Source organism: Mesoplodon mirus, assembly GCF_964341445.2.
Source record: "Mesoplodon mirus genome assembly, chromosome: 13".
Classification (NCBI taxonomy): Eukaryota; Metazoa; Chordata; class Mammalia; order Artiodactyla; family Ziphiidae; genus Mesoplodon; species Mesoplodon mirus.
In genome coordinates, this window is record NC_138989.1 from 76,543,768 (window position 1) to 76,566,292 (window position 22,525).

The 22,525-nt window shown below is 36.3% G+C and overlaps 1 protein-coding gene across 3 annotated transcripts in view; it reads left to right on the forward strand.

Annotated features, from left to right (window-relative positions):
* The window catches only part of RELCH (RAB11 binding and LisH domain, coiled-coil and HEAT repeat containing), a 122,794-nt gene that overhangs the window by 29,493 nt on the left and 70,776 nt on the right, over positions 1 to 22,525 (forward strand). For all 3 annotated transcript variants that reach the window (XM_082641542.1, XM_082641541.1, XM_082641543.1), the window contains exons 6-10: positions 11,265 to 11,468; positions 11,574 to 11,665; positions 12,275 to 12,562; positions 15,244 to 15,319; positions 17,548 to 17,643. In XM_082641542.1, the coding sequence (XP_082497668.1) occupies positions 11,265 to 11,468; positions 11,574 to 11,665; positions 12,275 to 12,562; positions 15,244 to 15,319; positions 17,548 to 17,643 (756 nt within the window). The remainder of the gene's footprint in view (positions 1 to 11,264; positions 11,469 to 11,573; positions 11,666 to 12,274; positions 12,563 to 15,243; positions 15,320 to 17,547; positions 17,644 to 22,525) is intronic.

The window sequence follows — 22,525 nt, forward strand, 5'->3', positions numbered from 1 at the left end:
GGACCACCAGGAAAGTCCCTAAATTTTACGCAAAAGGATAGAATGGGAATGTTATGAGCAACTTTACTTGAAAGAAGACAATTGCCAAAGCTAAAATAGATTTGAAGAACTTTGTATTTATTAAAGAAACTGAATTTGTACTTAAAAACCTTCCGACAAAGAAAACCCTAGGTCTAGATAACTTCACTTGTAAAATCTACCAGGCATTTAAGGAAGAAGTAATACCACTTCTCCACACAAACTCTTTTAGAAACTGAAGAGAAGGGAATACTTCCAAACTCATTCTATGAGACCAGAATAATTCTGATATCAAAATGAGATAAAAAACATTGCAAACAGAGAAAATACAGGGTCAGTTTCCTTGTGAATTGGATGCAGAAATTCTATATAATTCTATATTTTACTATATCAAATCCAACAATATGTAAAAATGCTAATACATCATGACCAAATGGTTTAGCCAAGGAATGCAAGGTTGATTTAATCCAAAAATCAGTCATTGTAATTCACCATTTTAAGAAACTTTTTAAAAGAGAAGAAAATCATATCTCAGAAGAAAGCATTTGACATAACATGCATTTCCCATAAAAACTTTAAAGAAATTAGGAATTATGAGGAATTTCCTCAATCTCATAAAAGGTATTTACAGAAAAACTACCACTAACATCATGCTTAATGATAAAAGATAAGGAATAAAACAAGGATATCTGTTCTCACTACTTCTACTGAACATCACACTGAAGATTCTAGCCAACACAAGGCAAGAAAAAGAAATAAAAGGCACACATTTTGGAAAAGAAGAAATAAAACTCTAAATTTACTGGTAACATGATTGTATATGTAGAAAATCCTGTGGACTACATAAAAAAATTAGGGACTTCCTGGCAGTCCAGTGGTTAAGACTCCACACTTCCACTTCAGGGGATGTGGGTTTGATCCCTGCTCGGGGAACTAAGATGCTGCATGCCGTGTGGCACGGCCAAAAAAAAAAAAGGTACTATAGCTAATACATGATATTAGCAAAGTTGTAAGACACAAGATCAGTAAACAAAAGTGAATCATATTTCTGTATGCTAGCAACAAATAAACATTGAACTTTTAAAGATACCATTTACAAAAGTATCAAAAAATAGGAAATACTTAGGGATAAATCTGATAAAGGATTATACACTGAAAACTATTATACATGCTGAGAGAAAGTAAAGAAGATATAAGTGAAGAGATATATTGTGCTCATAAATCAGAAGATTCAATATTGTCAAAGTGTCAGTTTCGGCAAATTGATTTGTGTTTTCAGTGCAATCCCAGTCAAAATCTCACCAGCGTTTTTTGTAGAGATTAATTAGTTTATTCCAAAATTCGTATGGAAATAACATAGTATAGCCAAAACAACTTTAATAAAGAAGAACAAAATTGGGGGACTTCAGCTACCTGACTTCAAGATATTGTAGTTTAGACAGTATCTTATTGGCATAAAGGTAGACAAATAGATCAATAGAACATAAGAGAGTCAAGAGATTAATTTATGCATAGATGATCTTTTGATGTCTGACAGAATGCAAAGTAAATTTCATTCAGAAAGGACAGTCTTTTTTATAATTGGTACTGGAACATTTTGATATCTATAGACCTCCAAAAATGAATTTTAAAGCATACCTCACACCATCTACAAAAATTAATTCAAATGGATCATAGCTTAACTTCTAAAACCATAAGGCTCCTAGAAGAAAACATGGAAAAAATTCATTGCAACCTTGGAAGGTGGGCCAAGATTTCTTAGATATGACACCAAAAGTATGGTGTTCTTCAGCAAAATTGTTCTCATCAGAATCAATAACTTCTGCTCTTCGAGAGCCACTCTAAGCAAATGAAAAGTTAAGCCATAGGTTGGGTGAAATATTTGCAACATATATGATAAAGGACTTTATCCAGAATGTTTAAAGAACTCTCTAAACTGAATAATAAGAAAACAGCCCAATTTTTAAAAGCATGGACAAAAAAATTTAAACAGATACTTCAACAGAGAACATATATGGATAGCAAATAAGCACATGAAAAAGGTGCTCAGCATCTTTAGTCATTAGGGAAATACAAATTAAGTCACAATGAGAATACCATAACACTTAATAGGATGTCTGAGACTGTACCAAGTCTTGGCAAAGATGTGGAGTAACTAGAAATCTCATCTTTGCTAGTGAGAATGCAAAATGGTACAGTCACTTTGGAACACTTTTTGGCAGTTTCTTTAAGAAGTTAAAGCCTTCACCAACTATATGACCTGGTCATTCCATTCATGGATATTAAAATCCAAGAGAAATGAAAGCATATGTTCATGCAAAGACTCCTACACAATGTTCACAGCAGCTTTATTTATGGTAGCTAAAATCAGGGAAACAACCCAAATATACAAGAGCAGGCAGTTGAATAAAAAGTTTTAATATATCCTTATAGTAGAATACTACACAGCAACAAAAAGGAATGAACTGCTGACAGATACAGCAACACATATCAGTCTGAAAATCCTTAATCATTAATTTGGGTGAAAACAAACAAACAAATAATAGTACTTGCTGTATGAATTTATAAAAAAATTCTAAGAAATGTAAACTATTATACAGTGACAGAAAACAGATCAGTATTGGCCTAGGAACAGGGCACATGTGAGGAATAAGAGGGAAGGATTACAAAGGGGCCAAGAAAACTTTTGGGAGTGAACAAGTTCATCTTGTTGATTGTGGTGATCTATTCAGGGGTACACACAGATGTCAAAACTTATCAAATTGTACATTTTAAATTAGCTCATGGATTTAAATCATGCAGTTTATTGTGTTTTAATTATATACCTCAGTAAAGCTGTTTTTTATAAAAGGCAGTGGAAGTGCTCATCAATAACCTGTTTTTTAACCATTAAACAACGTTTAGTGCTAATTTCAGATGACCTAAAAGCAGAGCTATATAGAGCCCTCACTCCCCTCATGTTTAGTCTGTAGACAAAATGTAAGACTTTTTGCCCTGTTTTATTTTTGATCATATACCCCGATTTTACCCTCTTAGTGGCACTTACCATTACCTGCAATTATCTCTTGTCTCCCTGACTAGACTATAAGTTTCTTGAAGCTAAAAGAATCTCTTGTTCATCTCTGTATCTGCATGTATAGTAAAACTCTGTAAATATTTATTGATAGTTTTTTCATATTTTTATCTGCATTCAATCATTGTCTTACTGTTCTTTGCTTCCATCCTACCAGTTCTTTTATGATTTTTTACTTTCTATCCTTTCTTCCTGTTGTGCTATGTGAATTTTTTTTTTATTGTAAATAAGCGTTCTGTGTATTTTCAACTTCTCTCAGAATATCCTTTTTTGCTTTAAATAACACTTGTCTCTTAACTGAGGACCCTGTTTCCTCTATTTTCCAAGTACGAGATGGTGGTGCCTCTCACAATCTAGAACCAGGATGTTTTCTCCCAGGATGTTTTCTCAATTGGAACATACACTTTGACATTACAACAAAATTATGATTATGTTGAATTTTCAAGATATTAGCAATAAGGGGACTTCCCCGGTGGTCCAGTGGTAAAGAATCCTCCTTCCAGTGCAGGGGATGGCAGTTTGATCCCTGGTCAGGGAACTAAGATCCCACATGCCGCGGGGCAACTAAGCCCATGTGCCACAACTACTGAGCCCGCATGCCACAAACTACAGAGCCCATGTGCTCTGGAGCCCGCACACCACAACTACAGAGAAGCCCAAGCACCAAAACAAAGAGCCCGCATGCCACAATGGAAGATCCCGCGTGCCACACTAAGACCTGATGCAGCCAAAAAAAAAAAAGATATTAGCAATAAGGAAAAGATAAATTTCAGGGGAGGAGCTTCAAGATGGCGGAAGAATAAGACGCAGAGACCACCTTCCTCCCCACAAACACATCAGAAATACATCTACATGTGGAACAACCCCTACAGAACACATACTGAATGCTGGCAGAAGACCTCAGACCTCCCAAAAGGCAAGAAACTCCCCACGTACCAGGGTAGAGACAAAAGAATAGGGAAGGGATGTGCACCAGTGGGAGGGAGCCTTGAAGGAGGAAAGGTTTCCACACACTAGGAAGGCCCTTCACAGGCGGAGACCGCGGGTGGCGGAGGGGGGAAGCTTCAGGAGCCACGGAGGAGACTGCAGCAACAGGGGTGCAGAGAGCAAAGCGGAGAGATTCCCGCACAGAGGATTGGTGCTGACCAGCACTCACCAGCCCGAGAGGCTTGTCTGCTCACCCTCCAGGGCAGGCGGGGCTGGGAGCTGAGGCTCGGGCTTCAGTCGGATCCCAGGAAGAGGACTGGGGTTGGCTGCGTAAACACAGCCTGAGGGGGCTTATGCGCCACAGCTAGCTGGGAGGGAGTCCGGGAAAAAGTCTGGACCTGCCGAAGAGGCAAGAGACTTTTTCTTGCCTCTTGTTTCCTGGTGCACAAGGAGAGGGGATTAAGAGCGCCGCTTAAAGGAGCTCCAGAGACAGGCACGAGCCGCGGCTATCAGTGCGGACCCCAGAGATGAGCATGGGACGCTAAGGCGGCGGCTGCTGCCACCACCAAGAAGCCTGTGTGCAAGCACAGATCACTATCCACACCTCCCCTCCTGGGAGCCTGTGAAGCCCACCACTGCCAGGATCCCGTGATCCAGGGACAACTTCCCCGGGAGAACGCACGGTGCACCTCAGGCTGCTGCAATGTCACATTGTCCTCTGCCGCCGCAGGCTCGCCCCGCATTCGTACCCCTCCCTCCCCCCGGCCTGAGTGAGCCAGAGCCCCCAAATCAGCTCCTCTTTTAACCCCGTCCTGTCTGAACGAAGAACAGATGCCCTCAGGCAACCTACACGCAGAGGCGGGTCCAAATCCAAATCTGAACCCCTGGAGCTGTGCGAACAAAGAAGAGAAAGGGAAATTTCTCCCAGCAGCCTCAGGAGCAGCAAATTAAATCTCCACAATCAACTTGATGTACCCTACATCTGTGGAATGCCTGAATAGACAACGAATCATGCCAAATTAAGGAGGTGGACTTTGGGGGCAACGATGTATTTTTTTTTTCACATTTTCTCTTTTTGTGAGTGTTTATGTGGATGCTTCTGTGTGATTTTTGTCTGTGTAGCTTTGCTTTTACCATTTGTCCTAGGGTTCTGTCTGTCCGTTTTTTGTTGGTTTTTTTTATTGCTTTTCAAAAAATTTTCCTTAATAATTATTTTTTATTTTAATAACTTTATTTTATTTTATTTGATCTTCCTTCTTTCTTTCTTTTTTTTTCTCCCATTTATTCTGAGCTGTGTGGATGACAGGCTCTTGGTGCTTCAGCCAGGTGTCAGGGCTGTGCCTCTGAGGTGGGACAGCCAAAGTCAGAACACTGGTCTACAAGAGATCTCCCAGCTCCACATAATATCAAACGGAGAAAATCTCCCAGAGATCTCCATCTAAATGCCAAGACCCAGCTTCACTCAACGACCAGCAAGCTACAGTGTTGGACACGCTGTGCCAAACAACTAGCAACACAGGAACACAAACCCATCCATTAGCAGAGAGGCTGCCTAAAATTGTAATACGGCCACAGACACCCCAAAACACACCACCAGACGTGGACCTGCCCACCAGAAAGACAAGGTCCAGGCTTACCCACCAGAACCCAGGCACTAGTCCCCTCCACCAGGAAGCCTACACAACCCACTGAACCAACCTTAGCCACTGGGGACACACACTAAAAACAATGGGAACTACGACCTGCAGCCTGCAAAAAGGAGACCCCAAACACAGTAAGTGAAGCAAAATGAGAAGACAGAGAAACAAACAGCAGATGAAGGAGCAAGGCAAACACCCACCAGACCTAACAAATGAAGAGGAAATAGGCAGTCTACCTGAGAAAGAATTCAGAATAATGATAGTAAAGATGATCCAAAGTCTTGGACATAGAATGGAGAAAATACAAGAAACGTTTAACAAGGGCCTAGAAGACCTAAAGAGCAAACTAACAGTGTTGAACAACACAATAAATGAAATTAAAAATTCTCTAGAAGGAATCAATAGCAAAATAACTGAAGCAGAAGAACACATAACTAACCTGGAAGATAAAATAGTGGAAATAAGTACTGCAGAGCAGAATAAAGAAAAAAGAATGAAAAGAATTGAGGGCAGTGTCAGAGACCTCTGGGAAAACATTAAACACACCAACATTCAAATTATAGGGGTCCCAGAAGAAGAAGACAAAAAGAAAGGGACTAAGAAAATATTTGAAGAGATTATGGTTGAAAACTTCCCTAATATGGGAAAGGAAATAGTCAATCAAGTCCAGGAAGCACAGAGAGTCCCGTACAGGATAAATCCAAGGAGAACCACGCCAAGACACATATTAATCAAATTATCAGGGCTTCCCTGGTTGCGCAGTGGTTGAGAATCCGCCTGCTGATGCAGGGGACACGGGTTTGTGCCCTGGTCCAGGATGATCCCTCATGCCGTGGAGGGGCTGGGCCCGTGAGCCATGGCCACCAAGCCTGTGCATCCGGAGCCTGTGCTCTGCAACGGGAGAGGCCACAGCAGTGAGAGGCCCGCGTACCAAATATATATATATATATATATATATATATATATATATATATATATATATATATATATATATATATATATCAAAAATCAAATACAAAGAAAAAATATTAAAAGCAACAAGGCAAAAACAACAAATAACACACAAGGGAATCCCCATAAGGTTAACAGCTGATCTTTCAGCAGAAACTCTGCAAGCCAGAAGGGAGTGGCAGGACATATTTAAAGTGATGAAGGAGAAAAACCTACAACCAACATTACTTACCCAGCAAGGATCTCATTCAGATTTGATGGAGAAATTAAAACCTTTAGAGACAAGCAAAAGCTAAGAGAATTCAGCACCACCAAACTAAATTTACAACAAATACTAAAGGAACTTCTCTAGGCAGGAAACACAAGAAAAGGAAAAGACCTACAATAACAAACCCAAAACAATTACGAAAATGGTAATAGGAACGTACATACCAATAATTAACTTAAATGTGAATGGTTTAAATGCTCCAGCCAAAAGACATGGACTGGCTGAATGCATAAAAAAACAAGACCCGTATATATGCTGTCTACAAGAGACCCACTTCAGACCTAGGGACACATACAGACTGAAAGTGAGGGGATGGAAAAAGATATTGCATGCAAATGGAAATCAAAAGAAAGCTGGAGAAGCAACTCTCATATCAGACAAAATAAACTTTAAAGCAAAGACTATTACAAGAGACAAAGAAGGACACTACATAATGATCAAGGGATCAATCCAAGAAGAAGATATAACAATTGTAAATATTTATTCACTCAGCACAAGAGTACCTCAATACATAAGGCAAATACTAACAGCCATAAAAGGGGAAATCGACAGTAACACAATCATAGTAGGGGACTTTAACACCCCACTTTCACCAATGGACAGATCATCCAAAATGAAAATAAATAAGGAAACATAAGCTTTAAATGATACATTAAACAAGATGGACTTAATTGATATTTATAGGACATTCCATCCAAAAACAACAGAATACACATTCTTTTCAAGTGCTCATGGGACATTCTCCAGGATGGATTATATCTTGGATCACAAATCAAGCCTTGGTAAATTTAAGAAAATTGAAATCGTATCAAGTATCTTTTCCCACCACAACTCTATGAGACTAGATATCAATTACAGGAAAAAATCTGCAAAAAATACAAACACGTGGAGGCTAAACAATACACTACTTAATAACTAAGAGATCACTGAAGAAATTAAAGAGGAAATCAAAAAATACCTAGAAACAAATGACAATGAAAACATGACGACCCAAAATCTGTGGGATGCAGCAGAAGCAGTTCTAAGAGGGAAGTTTATAGCAATACAGTCGTACCTCAAGAAACAAGAAACATCTCAAGTAAACAACCTAACCATACACCTAAAGCAGTTAGAGAAAGAAGAACAAAACAACCCCAAAGTTAGCAAAAGGAAAGAAATCATAAAGATCAGATCAGAAATAAATGAAAATGCAATGAAGGAAACCATAGCAAAGACCAATAAAACTAAAAGCTGGTTCTTTGAGAAGATAAACAAAATTCATAAACCATTAGCCAGACTCATCAAGAAAAAAAGGGAGAAGACTCAAATCAATAGAATTAGAAATGAAAAAGGAGAAGGAACAACTGACACTGCAGAAACACAAAGGATCATGAGAGATTACTACAAGCAACTCTATGCCAATAAAATGGACAACCTGGAAGAAACGGACAAATTCTTAGAAAAGCACAACCTTCCGAGACTGAACCAGGAAGAAACAGAAAATATAAACAGACCAATCACAAGCACTGAAATTGAAACTGTGATTAAAAATCTTCCAACAAACAAAAGCCCAGGACCAGATGGCTTCACAGGCGAATTCTATCAAACATTTAGAGAAGAGCTAACACCTATCCTTCTCAAACTCTTCCAAAATATAGCAGAGGGAGGTACACTCCCAAACTCATTCTACGAGACCACCATCACCCTGATACCAAAACCACACAAAGATGTCTCAAAGAAAGAAAGCTACACGCCAATATCACTGATGAACATAGGTGCAAAAATCCTCAACAAAATACTAGCAAACAGAATCCAGCAGCACATGAAAAGGATCATACACCATGATGAAGTGGGGTTTATCCCAGGAATGCAAGGATTCTTCACTATACGCAAATCAATCAGTGTGATACACCATATTAACAAATTGAAGGAGAAAAACCATATGATCATTTCAATAGATGCAGAGAAAGCTTTCGACAAACTTCAACACCCATTTATGATAAAAATCCTCCAGAAAGTAGGCGTAGAGAGAACTTACCTCAATATAATAAAGGCCATATATGAGAAACCCACAGGCAACATCATCCTCGATGGTGAGACATTGAAACCCTTTCCACTAAGATCAGGAACAAGACAAGGTTGCCCACTCTCACCACTATTATTCAACATAGTTTTGGAAGTTTTAGCCACAGCAATCAGAGAAGAAAAATAAATGAAAGGAATCCAAATTGGAAAAGAAGAAGTAAAGCTGTCACTGTTTGCAGATGACGTGATTCTATACATAGAGAATCCTAAAGGTGCTACCAGAAAATTACTAGAGCTAATCAATGAATTTAGTAAAGTAGCAGGATACAAAATTTATGCACAGAAATCTCTTGCATTCCTATACACTAATGATGAAAAATCTGAAAGTGAAATTAAGAAAACACTCCCATTTTACCATTGCAAAGAAAAGAATAAAATATCTAGGAATAAACCTACCTAAGGAGACAGAAGACCTGTATGCAGAAAATTATAAGACACTGATGAAAGAAATTAAGGATGATACACCCAGATGGAGAGATATACCATCTTCTTGGATTAGAAGAATCAATATTGTGAAAATGACTCTACTACCCAAAGCAATCTACAAATTCAATGGAATCCTATCAAATTACCAATGGCATTTTTTACAGAACTAGAACAAAGGATCTTAAAATTTGTATGGAGACACAAAAGACCCCGAATAGCCAAAGCGGTCTTGAGGGAAGAATACGGAGCTGGAGGAATCAGGCTCCCGGACTTCAGAGTATACTACAAAGCTACAGTAATCAAGACAATATGGTACTGGCACAAAAAGAGAAATATAGATCAGTGGAACAGGATAGAAAGCCCAGAGATAAACCCACACATGTATGGTCAACTAATCTATGACAAAGGAGGCAAGGGTATACAATGGAGAAAAGATAGTCTCTTCAATAAGTGGTGCTGGGAAACCTGGACAGCTACATGTAAAAGAGTGAAATTAGAACACTCCCTAACACCATACACAAAAATAAATTCAAAATGGATTAGCCACCTTAATGTAAGACCGGACACTATAAAACTCTTAGAGGAAAACATAGGAAGAACACTCTTTGACATAAATCACAGCAAGATCTTTTTTGATCCACCTCCCAGAGTAATGGAAATAAAAACAAAAATAAACAAATGGGGTCTAATGAAACTTAAAAGCTTTTGCACAGCAAAGAAAACTACAAACAAGACCAAAAGACAACCCTTAGTATGGGAGAAAATATTTGCAAACGAATCTATGGACAAAGGATTAATCTCCTAATAATATAAACAGCTCATGGAGCTCAATATTAAAAAAACAAACAACCCAATCCAAAAATGGGCAGAAGACCTAAATAGACATTTCTCCAAAGGAGATGTACAGATTGCCAACAAACACATGAAAGGATGCTCAACATTATTAATCATTAGAGGAATGCAAATCAAAACTACAATGAGATATCATCTCACACCAGTCAGAATGGCCATCATCAAAAAATCTACAAATAAATGCTGGAGAGGGTGTGGAGTAAAGGGCACCCTCTTGCACTGTTGGTGGGAATGTAAATTGATACAGCCAGTATGGAGGTTCCTTAAGAAACTAAAAATAGAACTACCATATGACCCAGCAATCCCACTACTGGGCATATACCCTGAGAAAACCATAATTCAAAAAGAGTCATGTACCACAGTGTTCACTGCAGCTCTATTTACAATAGCCAGGACATGGAAGCAACCTAAGTGTCCATGAACAGATGAATGGATAAAGAAAATGTGGCATATATATACAGTGGAATATTATTCAGGCATAAGAAGAAACAAAATTGTGTTAGTTGTAGTGAGGTGGATGGACCTAGAGTCTGTCATACAGGGTGAAGTAAGAGAAAAACAAATACCGTATGCTAACACATATATATGGAATCTAAAAAAAAAAAAATGGTCATGAAGAATCTAGGGCCAAGGTGGGAATAAAGACGCAGACCTACTAGAGAATCGACTTGAGGATCCAGGGAGGGGGTATGGTAAGCTGGGACAAAGTGAGAGAGTGGCATGGACATATATACACTACCAAATGTAAAATAGATTGCTAGTGTGAAGCAGCTGCATAGCACAGGGAGATCAGCTCGGTGCTTTGTGACCACCTAGAGGGGTGGGATAAGGAGGGTGGGAGGGAGGGAGACACAAGAGGGAAGAGAGATGGGGACATATGTATAGGTATAACTGATTCACTTTGTTATAAAGCAGAAACTGACACACCATTGTAAAGCAATTATACTCCAATAAAGATTTTTAAAAATATATATATAAATTTCAAAAATGCAAGATAAAACTGCCACATAGATTTTTTTTATATTATTATTTTTTTATCTTTTAGGATTTTGAACTATGGGATGATGTAGGGTTAAACATTCCAAAACCTCCAGACTTATTGCAACTCTACCGAGATTTTGGAAATCATCAAGTGACTGGGAAAGATCTTGTGGATGTGGCCAGTGGTATAGAAGAAGATGAATTAGAGGCTCTGACACCAATTTTAGGCAACCTTCCTTCAAGCCTTGAAACTCCTGCTACTGTAGAGGTGAGAGGTATTAGCTAAGTAATCCAGTCCACAAAAAGTATTTAAACCGCATAAAAGCATACTATGAGATTTTGAGTTTCTGTTTTTCTCCCATTTTGATTTTAGAACTCCTTGCTAGTAAAGAAATTAGAAGATAAAATTAGTTTATTAAATAGTGAGAAATGGTCTTTGATGGAAGAAATCAGAAGACTTGAAAGGTTAGTACTTAATCATTATTTCTAAAAAACCTCTTAAAGTTTTTAAAGAAATTGACAAATTATATAAATATATAAAATAACATTTCAGTTGTAAGACATAATTTTTCATATCCTAATACTTCTGGAAAAAAGTCTTAGAGTTGCTTATATACTTAAAGTGTCCTTTTACCCCAAAAAAGTTGTTCCCGTAATAATCATATGATTGCATATGTCTTGGAACCAAGAAATAAGATATTTTTTATTTTCTCCAAGTTGTATCAGTAGTAATAAAATAGCTTTTCACATTAGTGTTGTACATATTTCCCATTCATTATTTCATTTAATTCTTAATTCTGTAGAATTTCCCCCATTTTGCAAATGAAGATAGTTAAGTGCTAATCCAAAGCATAGTTTATAAAACCATTTTTATACTTTATAAGAGTTTGTAGCTGCACTTCTAGGTATATGAAGCATCAGTGTATATGGTGCAGAAAAGATTAATCAGTTGCCAAACCACTTTCTATTAATATGTTATACTTTTAAACCATTAAACCCATTATGAGGTTTATGCTATTGCCAAAGTTTTAAAAAATACAGTTATTCTCTGATAATTTCTCTTTCTTTCTACAGTGAAATGGACTTCCTCAAAAATGAACACTTTGCCAGCCCTGTAGTTTGTGACTCTGTTCAGCCTTCTTTGGATCAGTCTCCCCACAAAGACTCTGAAGACAGTGGACAGAATTCAGTTATAAATATTTCTGACATGGGAGAAAACAAGGATCTTTCAAAATCAGATGAAATTGATTCCACTATTCCTAAAGAGAATTTCCCGCATTCTTTCCCCAGGAGAGAAAGAGAAGGAATGCCATCTTCTTCTCCATCAAATAAAAACACAGTCCATTTTGATAAACCCAATAGGTTAGTATGGATCCTGTGTTTTGAAATGCATCTTTCAGCTATTTAGGACATTGTCAAAATAGAAGAGTTTCAGTTCTTATTTTGCAGATCAGATGTATGAATTTTTATGTTTGGCATGAACTTAACACATAGCAAAGTCCATGTCACCAAAAAAAAAAAAAAATCATAAGTAATTACTAAGTTAAATTGTATTAACAAGGAATAGACCATAAATGAGATAGGTCCTATCTTAGCCTAGTACTTAAACCCATAAATAATATGTATGTTTTATGTGCTGTATTTTACCCAGTGCTTTTTACCTTTTCTGTATTCCACAGTCATTATCAGATTCAGTAGAAGGTTTTGGTACTGAATAGTTGCCTGTACTAAAGAGGGGATTAGCTATTAATCTTAGGCCTTTTTCCTGTGTCTGCTTCCATTACTAATATTGTATCATTAATATTCTCTTAATTCATTTAGTTTTTATTGGATTGCAGTGATTGAACTCAGATGACAAAAGCATGGTCCCTTGCCCGTCATGATTATGTTTTCCAGTAGAGGAGACAAAATGTGTTTAAAATTATTTTACATTTTAATGTGAAAAATGTTAAGAAAGGAACATTTACTGAGTTCTTTTTTATATGTCAGGCACAGTTCTACACGCTTTACGTATACTAACTTAGTTAATCCTCACAAATTACCCTATCGTGCATTCTGAGCCACAAAGCCATGCTTCCTCCTCCTCCTATTAAATGGAGGAATATTATACCAAGTGTTGGGATGTAATAGGAAAACATGACTAATTTGTTTTAGACGTAAAGGTACTCGTTATTAGTGACAAGTATTTGATTTTTTTTTTCCCAGGCAAATCTTTCCACTCATGTGCCACAACTTTCTGTGTACCTGCTTAAGTGTGTGTGTGTGTGTGTGTGTGTGTGTGTGTATTTTTAGGTATTATGGGGGTTGAAATAGACACAGCCCAATCCTCAAAGTGCATTTAATCTTATATGGTTAAGATAACAGTCATAAAAATGATATTCAATAACAGTGGCATTCGTAATAGTTCTTAGTGTTTAGGAGTACTTCCATATATCTCCTTTGATACACCAAAGCCACTCTCTGGAGAAAGATGACTGTTAAATTTCTTCAACTAATTTTTTTAGCTCTTAACTATATGTCAGGCAGTCTCAACGAGGAGTATAATGGTAACCAAACATATGGTCATCCCTTCGGTTACAAACCTTACAGTATGAGAGAGGCCAACAGACAATTATTGTAAGTATGAAGAGTAGTAATATAAGAGAAGTTCACCTTGCTTTGGGAACACGCAGTCAGGGCACCTAACCTAGTCATCAGAGCAGGAAAGATTTCAGGGAAGAAGTATTATCTAACTTTAGTCCTGATGACTAAGTAGTAGTTAACCAGACAAAGAAATAAGACGAAGTCTTCCCACAAAGAGAGAACAGCATGTGCAGGGAGAGCGCTGCACTTGGGGAGCTAAGAAGAATTGATTAAGGTTGAAGCAAAGAATGCAAGTGAGAAGAATGACAGGAGATGAAGTTGGAGAATTAAGCAAAGACTAAGTCATATAAGCCGTGTTAACTCATTTTAGAGAGTTGGGACGTGATGGCATCTAAGTTTTAGAAAGAGTCCTCTAGGGTAGAGGTAATTGGAGGGTAGCAAGACTGGAAGAAAGGAGACTAATAGGATATATCTATTGGAAGAATCCAAGTAAGAAATGATTGAATTTCCTGTATTAGAAAGAAGTGGATAGATTTACAAGATAGTTAGAAAGTAAAAGATTGATTGAATTAGAAGATTAAAAGAAAGGGAAGGATAAAGGCTTTCTGGCTTAGGCAATTGGATGCATTATAGCTACCTCCACTGAAAGAATATGGGAGGGGAAACATAACGAGCAAATAGGCTTAAGCTTTGGCACACTAACTCCACAATGAGATGTTACTGGGGGCCACTTTGTGGTGTATACTAAATAATCTCTCTTATGTAACTTTGGTGTTAGCCCTTTTCTTTGTAGATAGAGCACATAAAGTACAACTCATAGTTATAATATTATGGATACTATTATGTAGAGACCAGTGTTGTTTTAAAAATGTAAATGTTTTAACCTTTTTTATTAAACATAAATAGGCTAATATTTTCAATTACAAAAATACTTCCTTTGAGAAATACCATGAATGTTGAACAAGCCTCTCCTTCATTTATCTTTAATTTTTAATTCTTTTACGTGGGTTTCTAACATTAAGGATTATCATTATCATTATACAGATCTGTAAAACTTCTCAGCAACATACCAGGTCAACCTTTGTATCCACTGTTTACCTTTCTGGGATCATAGAGAATTAGGGAAGAAAAAAAAAAATCCTCATTTCAGGTTTTACAAACACTTTCTGTGGTCATTGACCTGCCATACCACTTCAGGTTTAATCCACTAACATTTATAAGTCATTCATTCCCATAACATCAAGCTCTTTTAAGATCAGCATCTATTGCTGATTTCTTTTCCCCAGTATAATTTTCCACTGAAGTGACCTTTAAGTCTTTTGTGGCTGAGATATTCAGTTAACATTTGTGGGGTAGGGTTCATGCAAGGATGGGAATTATAACCTGCAGCTTACTTTCTCCTTAAATGCCAGTGGTAACTATTTGGTATTGTCCCATTTTCATTCAATATTTTCTTCTAGGAAGTTGTCTCCTGCTTTCCATCAAGCACTACTCTCTTTCTGTCGAATGTCAGCAGATAGTCGTTTAGGATCAGAGGTAAATTATACCAGATTCTTTCAAACTTTCTTAAAACATTCAGTTTTTCTTCTTAGCATCTTACCCAAAAATAATTGTGATAAGACTCTATTTCAAGTACAAATCTATTATTTAAAATAATGCTCTAAGAAATAGTTCCTAAAATTTTAAACTTTTAAGGAAAGTGGTTGATTATTTTTGTCTTTAGGTTAAAGCTTTGTTTAGTATTAAAGTGGCCTTTTACAGTCTAGTGTTAATTTGTTATGTCCACCAACATATGGTTATATGCCTCTCTATGGTATAATTCAGAAAACCAAATCAAGTGTACATATTGTTTATAATTTCAGTTATTTTTAGATTACTGTACATTTAATTTCATTCGGATTGTCTTTTTTCCCCCCACCTTCATGCTTTATGCTTTATAGTCTAATAAGTTTGAACAAATATTTGTGATTCCAGAAATAACTGATAAGGTCCTGCTTCAGGGTCAGGGTAAGGGTATTATTTCAGCAGTTAACATGAAATTACATTTAAAAATACCTAACACACACTAAGCATTATGTTACATGTCATCTCATTTAATCTGCATTTTAATTTGCAAGCTTACAAAGTAGGTAATATTAGTCTAATTTTCCAGATAAGGAAATTTTAGACAAGTCCCATAACTTTCCCAGTGTTAGACAGCTACCCAGGTCTATATGATTGTAAAGCCTAACAGCAGAGTATTTGCATTGGTATCAGGAGCTGAACAACCTACCTCTGCAAAGTGAATCTAAACTTAGGTTATTTAGATGCATAAATCAAAAGTATTATTTCCTTTTGATGCTGACCAAAAGCTGTAAACTCAAATGTCTACAAAGAAACCAGGCAGGTCTCATAATATGATGAAGCAAGAGGGTAATAATAAGGAGTGGTGGGTACTGTAGTAAATTCGAACTTACATCCTTTGCCTAAATCTTCCAGGTGATTGCTTCTGTGTGTGTGTGAGGGCCCAAGGATAGTGCCATTGCTAGACTATATATCACCTTTGTGCAAATTAGAATGATACTCCTTACTTTTGATGGATAAATACCTGGCGTGGCAAATGAGTGCCTGTTGGATGTCAGCCCCACTTACCATTTAGATTGATTCTCTGTGCAAGGCATAGCTGATAACAGTCTTTTTCAAGAGAAGCTGAGCATCTGGATTTTTTTTTTTTTTTTTTTGGTTGTCTGCAATTTTCTTTTTTTTTTTAACATCTTTATGGGAGTATAATTGCTTTACAATGGTGTGTTAGTTTCTGCTTTATAACAAAGTGAATCAGCTATACATATACATATATCCCCATTATCTCTTCCCTCGTGTGTTTCCCTCCCACCCTCCCTATCCCACCCCTCTAGGAGGTCACAAAGCACCGAGCTGATCTCCCCGTGCAATGTGACTAGTTCCCACTAGCTATCTGTTTTACATTTGGTAGTGTATATATGTCCATGCCACTCTCCCACTTCGTCCCAGCTTCCCCTTCCCCTCCCTGTGTCCTCAAGTCCATTCTCTACGTCTGCGTCTTTATTCCTGTCCTACCCCTAGGTTCGGATTGATTGTCTTTGATTTCAGAGTTTATTAGCTCTCAGATTCGTTTTCCTCAAGTCCTTTGTAACTGTGGTTGCAGGCTTATCTTCAGAGGGTTTTTTTCTTCTTTTCTCCTATCTTTATACTCACTCCTCCCTTTCTCGCTGTTTTATGGTTGATTCCACTTCACCTCTTTTGGGCTTCTGTCCCACAATGTCATTAAGAATATGAAAGAACGAGAGGATGGTTTGGATGCAATCTGGCAATCCTCATTGTAAGACTGGGTCAGCCCGCTTGGACTTCCCTTGCATGCAGCTTCATTATACAAACTACTCTTTCATCTTAGGCAAAGCCTGTAGCTTTGTGGGCACCTTTTCCCCAAGAACAAAATTAAAAACCGTTGAAGCTGCCCCAGTCCTGTGTTATCCCTGTTTGTTCCCAGAACTGAAACCTTGTAAGCCTCTCTGTCTTCACCCTTGCTTCTTAACAGTGTTTTAAATCCATTTCTGGTATAAAAGTGTTTATCCCGTTAGGGATTGCAGTTGTTCTTATTGTTGTTTTTATCATCATCATCATCAATTGTAATTTTGGATGTGTGTTTGGACAGAGGTGACAGGGTCCAAAACATAAACTTTAAGTACAATACCATTATGCACAGAAGTTCTCCAGTGTCATCATTTATTAATCCTTTGGTCTTCTAGGTGTCTCGGATTGCAGACAGTGAGAAAAGTGTTATGTTAATGCTGGGGCGCTGCCTGCCACACATTGTTCCTAATGTGCTGTTGGCAAAGAGAGAGGTGAGACACATAAAAGTATTTTCACTCCCCAGATCTCATCATGTTGTCCATTTTTTGTCATTTTGAAGTTTAGTGTTATATTTTTATTTTGTTAAAGTCTATTACTTGCAATCATATTCTTACTTTTGTGCATGCATCTCTGCTCCTAGAGAATGGTTTTACACCTCTGTCAGGTGAGTTCAGTAAAACTGCATGCTATTCATGTTTTCCAGTTTTGCTTAAAGCATCATTAGCTTTTGCAGTACTAACTATTACTGTAGGTCCATTTATGTGCCATGAACACTGTCTGTTTTTTACATTACCAGTTAACTAATTTATTTTATCTCTGCTCATGATATGCGTGATTTGTCTTCAGAAATAGACATGCTTTGTATTGAACATTCACAGGGACTAATAATGTAACTTTTCTTAAACTTAGTTACCTATTATTAATGTTAGTTTTATTGTATTTGTTTGACAGTAATTACACTTGTCTTAGGATGATAGGATAGTTATAATATTGTGTACAATAACTTTTGAAAGTACCTTTTTTGTTTTTCTTGTAGCTCACCTGTTATTGACAGATGCTTTAAATGTCCAAAATAGAGTAGCAAATTTATTTTAGTACACATTGCCTATGTTATAAGCCATAAATACTGTAGAAAGTTATTTTTAGAGTTATATTTAGCCAATAAAAGATTAATGAAAAGTTATCTAATCTCATTTAAATGATAGTAAATGATTTATTTGCAAACAAGTTTAATTATTTATTTGAATTATTCAATTTATGAAATCAATTTTCAGTTCAGACATTTTTTTAATGGGTTAAGAATATTTTAGAATGTGTCATAAAAGTTTCTTTTGTTATCCTCTTAATATTTACCACCGGTTTTAATCATAATTCACGGGACCTACAGTATGATAGGTACACAATGCATTGGCAAAACCCATGTAGAGCTTATCCTTAATTATCTGTTTAGCACAAGAAATTTGTACTGATCCTCAAGAAAATGTATGTGTAGAGCTTAAAAATTTTTTTATACCTACAGGTATTTTTAATTTAAAAAAGATAAACATGACTGTTTTCTTACTGATGGTTTTATTTTACCTAATATTTAAAAATAGCTCTGAGTCATTAATAAGTATGGAAATTTTTCTATGTCTTGAAGGATCAGTGTCCAATTTCAGATTGTTTTGCAGTTCTGCCTGGCAGAATGGTGTTTGAGCTTCTTTTCCTTTTTCAGCTTGTAACATAATCCATGCAGTGCATTAATGTTTGCATCCCTTTTACTATGTTTCCTTAATATAATCTTTAAAATATCACAGAAACCTAATTGTTATGAGATGCAGTTTAAGCTTTTTTATTTTGATTTTCCCTTTTTTAATCATAAAAAACTACCACTAAAATCTGATTATACTGCATGAAGTATTTATAAATTTGCATCACCAGTAATCAGATATATATATAAATATATATGTAAACATATTTATATATACACATTTTATTTGTGGTATGATGTTTACTTTTTGGCTGATTTTAAGGCTTTTATATTTTAAAATATTTATATACTTATAATTTCATGAAGAATTGATCATTTATCTTTGTTTACTTAATTATTTGTACTTTATTCTGTTTTACCAGAAGATTTACCATTTATTATATACCAAAGTTGTATTCCCTCAAAATTAAATTGGTAAATAATGAAGTATACCTTGCCTTTCTTTGAAACTAATCCCAGGGCATAAAAGGTCAAAACTTTTATTTCATTTTATCCTTTGATATTGGATTACTTGTATTTAATATTTTACCCTAGTTCCTTATATCTATATTTTTAAAAAGGTCTCATGATTGAAGGATTAATATTTTTATTTTTTCTTATTTCTCAAGTTTTATGTGTTCTCTTTTCAGTATAAACCTTTTTATTGATATGTAAATACAATTTAAATGTCCCTTAGTAAACTGATCATAGCAATATCCTAGGTAATTAAAAAAATAAAACATTATAAACAGGTTTTAAGGTTTGAATAAATAATATATTCACATGGTTTAACATCTTTTAAATATAAAAAGATGTACAACAAAAACTTGTCTTCCCTTGTCCCTGAGCCACCATCCTACATGCAATAAATTTTATTAGCTTCTAGTGTATTCTTTCAACTTCTTTGCCCATTTTTGGAGTGGATTGTTTGCCTTTAAATTGTAAGAGTTCTTACAATTCTGGATATTAAACCCTTACCCCATACATGATTTGCAAAGATTTTCTCCCATCCTATAGGTTTTCTTTTCACATTGTTGATAATGTCCTTAGATGGACAAATGTTTTTCATTTTTATGAAATCTGATCTCTCTATTTTTTTCTTTTGTTGCTTGAATTTTTGGTATCAATCTAAGAATCCATTACCAAATCTGAACTCAGAAAGATTTATTCCTGTGTTTTCTTCTAATAGTTTTATACCTTTAGCTCTTATATTTAGGTCATTGATCCATTTGGAGTTTTTTTTTTTTTTTTTTTTTTAATATATGGAGTGAGGCAGGAGTCCAAAACTTTATTCTTTTCATTTAGTTATCCAGATATCCCAGCACCATTTGTTGAACAGAAAGTTGTTTCCCTAATGAATGGTCACGGCACCTTTGCCAAAAATCAGTTCAATGTCAATGTTTGGATTCATTTCTATACTTTCAATTCTGTACCATTGGTCTTTGTGTTTATCTTTATGCCCGTTCTATTTTGATTACTGTAGCTTTATAGTAAGTTTTGAAATTGGGAAGAATGAGTCCTCCGGCTTTGTTTTCTTTTTCAATATCGTTTAACCATTTAGGGCCCCTTTCAGTTCCATATGAATTTGATGCTCAGTTTTGATTTCTGCCATAAAGGTCATTTGAATTTTGATAGGGATTGCACTGAATCTGTAGATCACTTTGGGGAATATTGACATTCAAACAACATTAAGTCTTGCCATTTATGAACATGAGATTCTTTACAGTTATTTATGTCTTTCAGCAATGTTTTGTAGTTTTTCACTTCCATGTTAAAATTTATTTCTAAGTATTCTCATGGATGCTATTGTAAATGAAATTGTTTCCTTAATTTCCTTTTCAGCTTGTTCATTGCTGGTATATAGAAACAGAACTGACATTTGTATGTTGATCTTGTAACTTGAAACTTTGCTGGATTTGTTTATTAGCTCTAGTAGTTTTTTGTGGATTCTATGACATTTATATAGAATCATGTTATCTGCAAACAGAGACATTTTGCTTCTTTCTTTCCAATTGGGATAGCTTTTATTTCTTCCTCTTACTTAATTACTTTGGTTAGGACTGCCAATACAATTTTTTTTTATTAGTTTCTGCTTTATAACAAAGTGAATCAGTTACACCTATACATCTGTTCCCATATCCCTTCCCTCTTGCGTCTCCCTCCCTCCCACCCTCCCTTTCCCACCCCTCCAGGCAGTCACAATGCACCGAGCTGATCTCCCTATGCTTTGTGGCTGCTTCCCACTAGCTATCTATTTTACATTTGGTAGTGTATATATGTCCATGCCACTTTCCCGCTTTGTCACAGCTTACTCTTCCCCCTCCCCATATCCTCAAGTCCATTCTCTAGTAGGTCTGTGTCTTTATTCCCACCTTGCCCCTAGGTTCTTCATGACCTTTTTTTTTTTTTTCCTTAGATTCCATATATATGTGTTAGCATACGGTATTTGTTTTTCTCTTTCTGACTTACTTCACTCTGTATGACAGACTCTAGGTCCATCCACCTCACTACAAATAACTCAATTTCATTTCTTTTTATGGCTGAGTAATATTCCATTGTATATATGTGCCACATCTTCTTTATCCATTCATCTGTTGATATACACTTAGGTTGCTTCCAAATTCTGGCTATTGTATATAGAGCTGCATTGAATATTTTGGCACATGACTCTTTTTGAATTATGGTTTTCTCAGGGTATATGCCCAGTAGTGGGATTGCTGGGTCGTATGGTAGTTCTATTTTTAGTTTTCTAAGGAACCTCCATACTGTTCTCCATAGTGGCTGTATCAATTAACCTTCCCACCAACAGTGCAAGAGGGTTCCCTTTTCTCCACACCCTCTCCAGCATTTATTGTTTGTAGATTTATTGATGATGGCAATTCTGACCGGTGTGAGATGATATCTCATTGTAGTTTTGATTTGCATTTCTCTAATGATTAATAATGTTGAACATCCTTTCATGTGTTTGTTGGCAATCTGTATATCTTCTTTGGAGAAATGTCTATTTAGGTCTTCTGCCCATTTTTGGATTGGGTTGTTTGTTTTTTTGATATTGAGCTGCATGAGCTGCTTGTAAATTTTGGAGAGTAATCCTTTCTCAGTTGCTTCATTTGCAGATATTTTCTCCCATTCTGTGGGTTGTCTTTTCATCTTGTTTATGGTTTCCTTAGCTGTGCAAAAGCTTTGAAGTTTCATTAGGTCCCATTTGTTTATTTTTGGTTTTATTTCCATTTCTCTAGGAGGTGAGTCAAAAAGGATCTTTCTATGATTGATGTCATTGGTTGTCCTGCCTATGTTTTCCTCTAAGAGTTTGATAGTGTCTGGCATTACATTTAGGTCTTTAATCGATTTTGTGTTTATTTTTGTGTATGGTGTTAGGGAGTGTTCTAATTTCATACTTTTACATGTACCTGTCCAGTTTTCCCAGCACCACTTATTGAAGAGGCTGTCTTTTCTCCACTGTATATTCTTGCCTCCTTTATCAAAGATAAGGTGACCATAGGTGCATGGGTTTATCTCTGGGCTTTCTATCCTGTTCCATTGATCTATATTTCTCTTTTTGTGCCAGTACCATACTGTCTTGATTACTGTAGCTTTGTAGTATAGTCTGAAGTCAGGGAGCCTGATTCCTCCAGCTCCGTTTT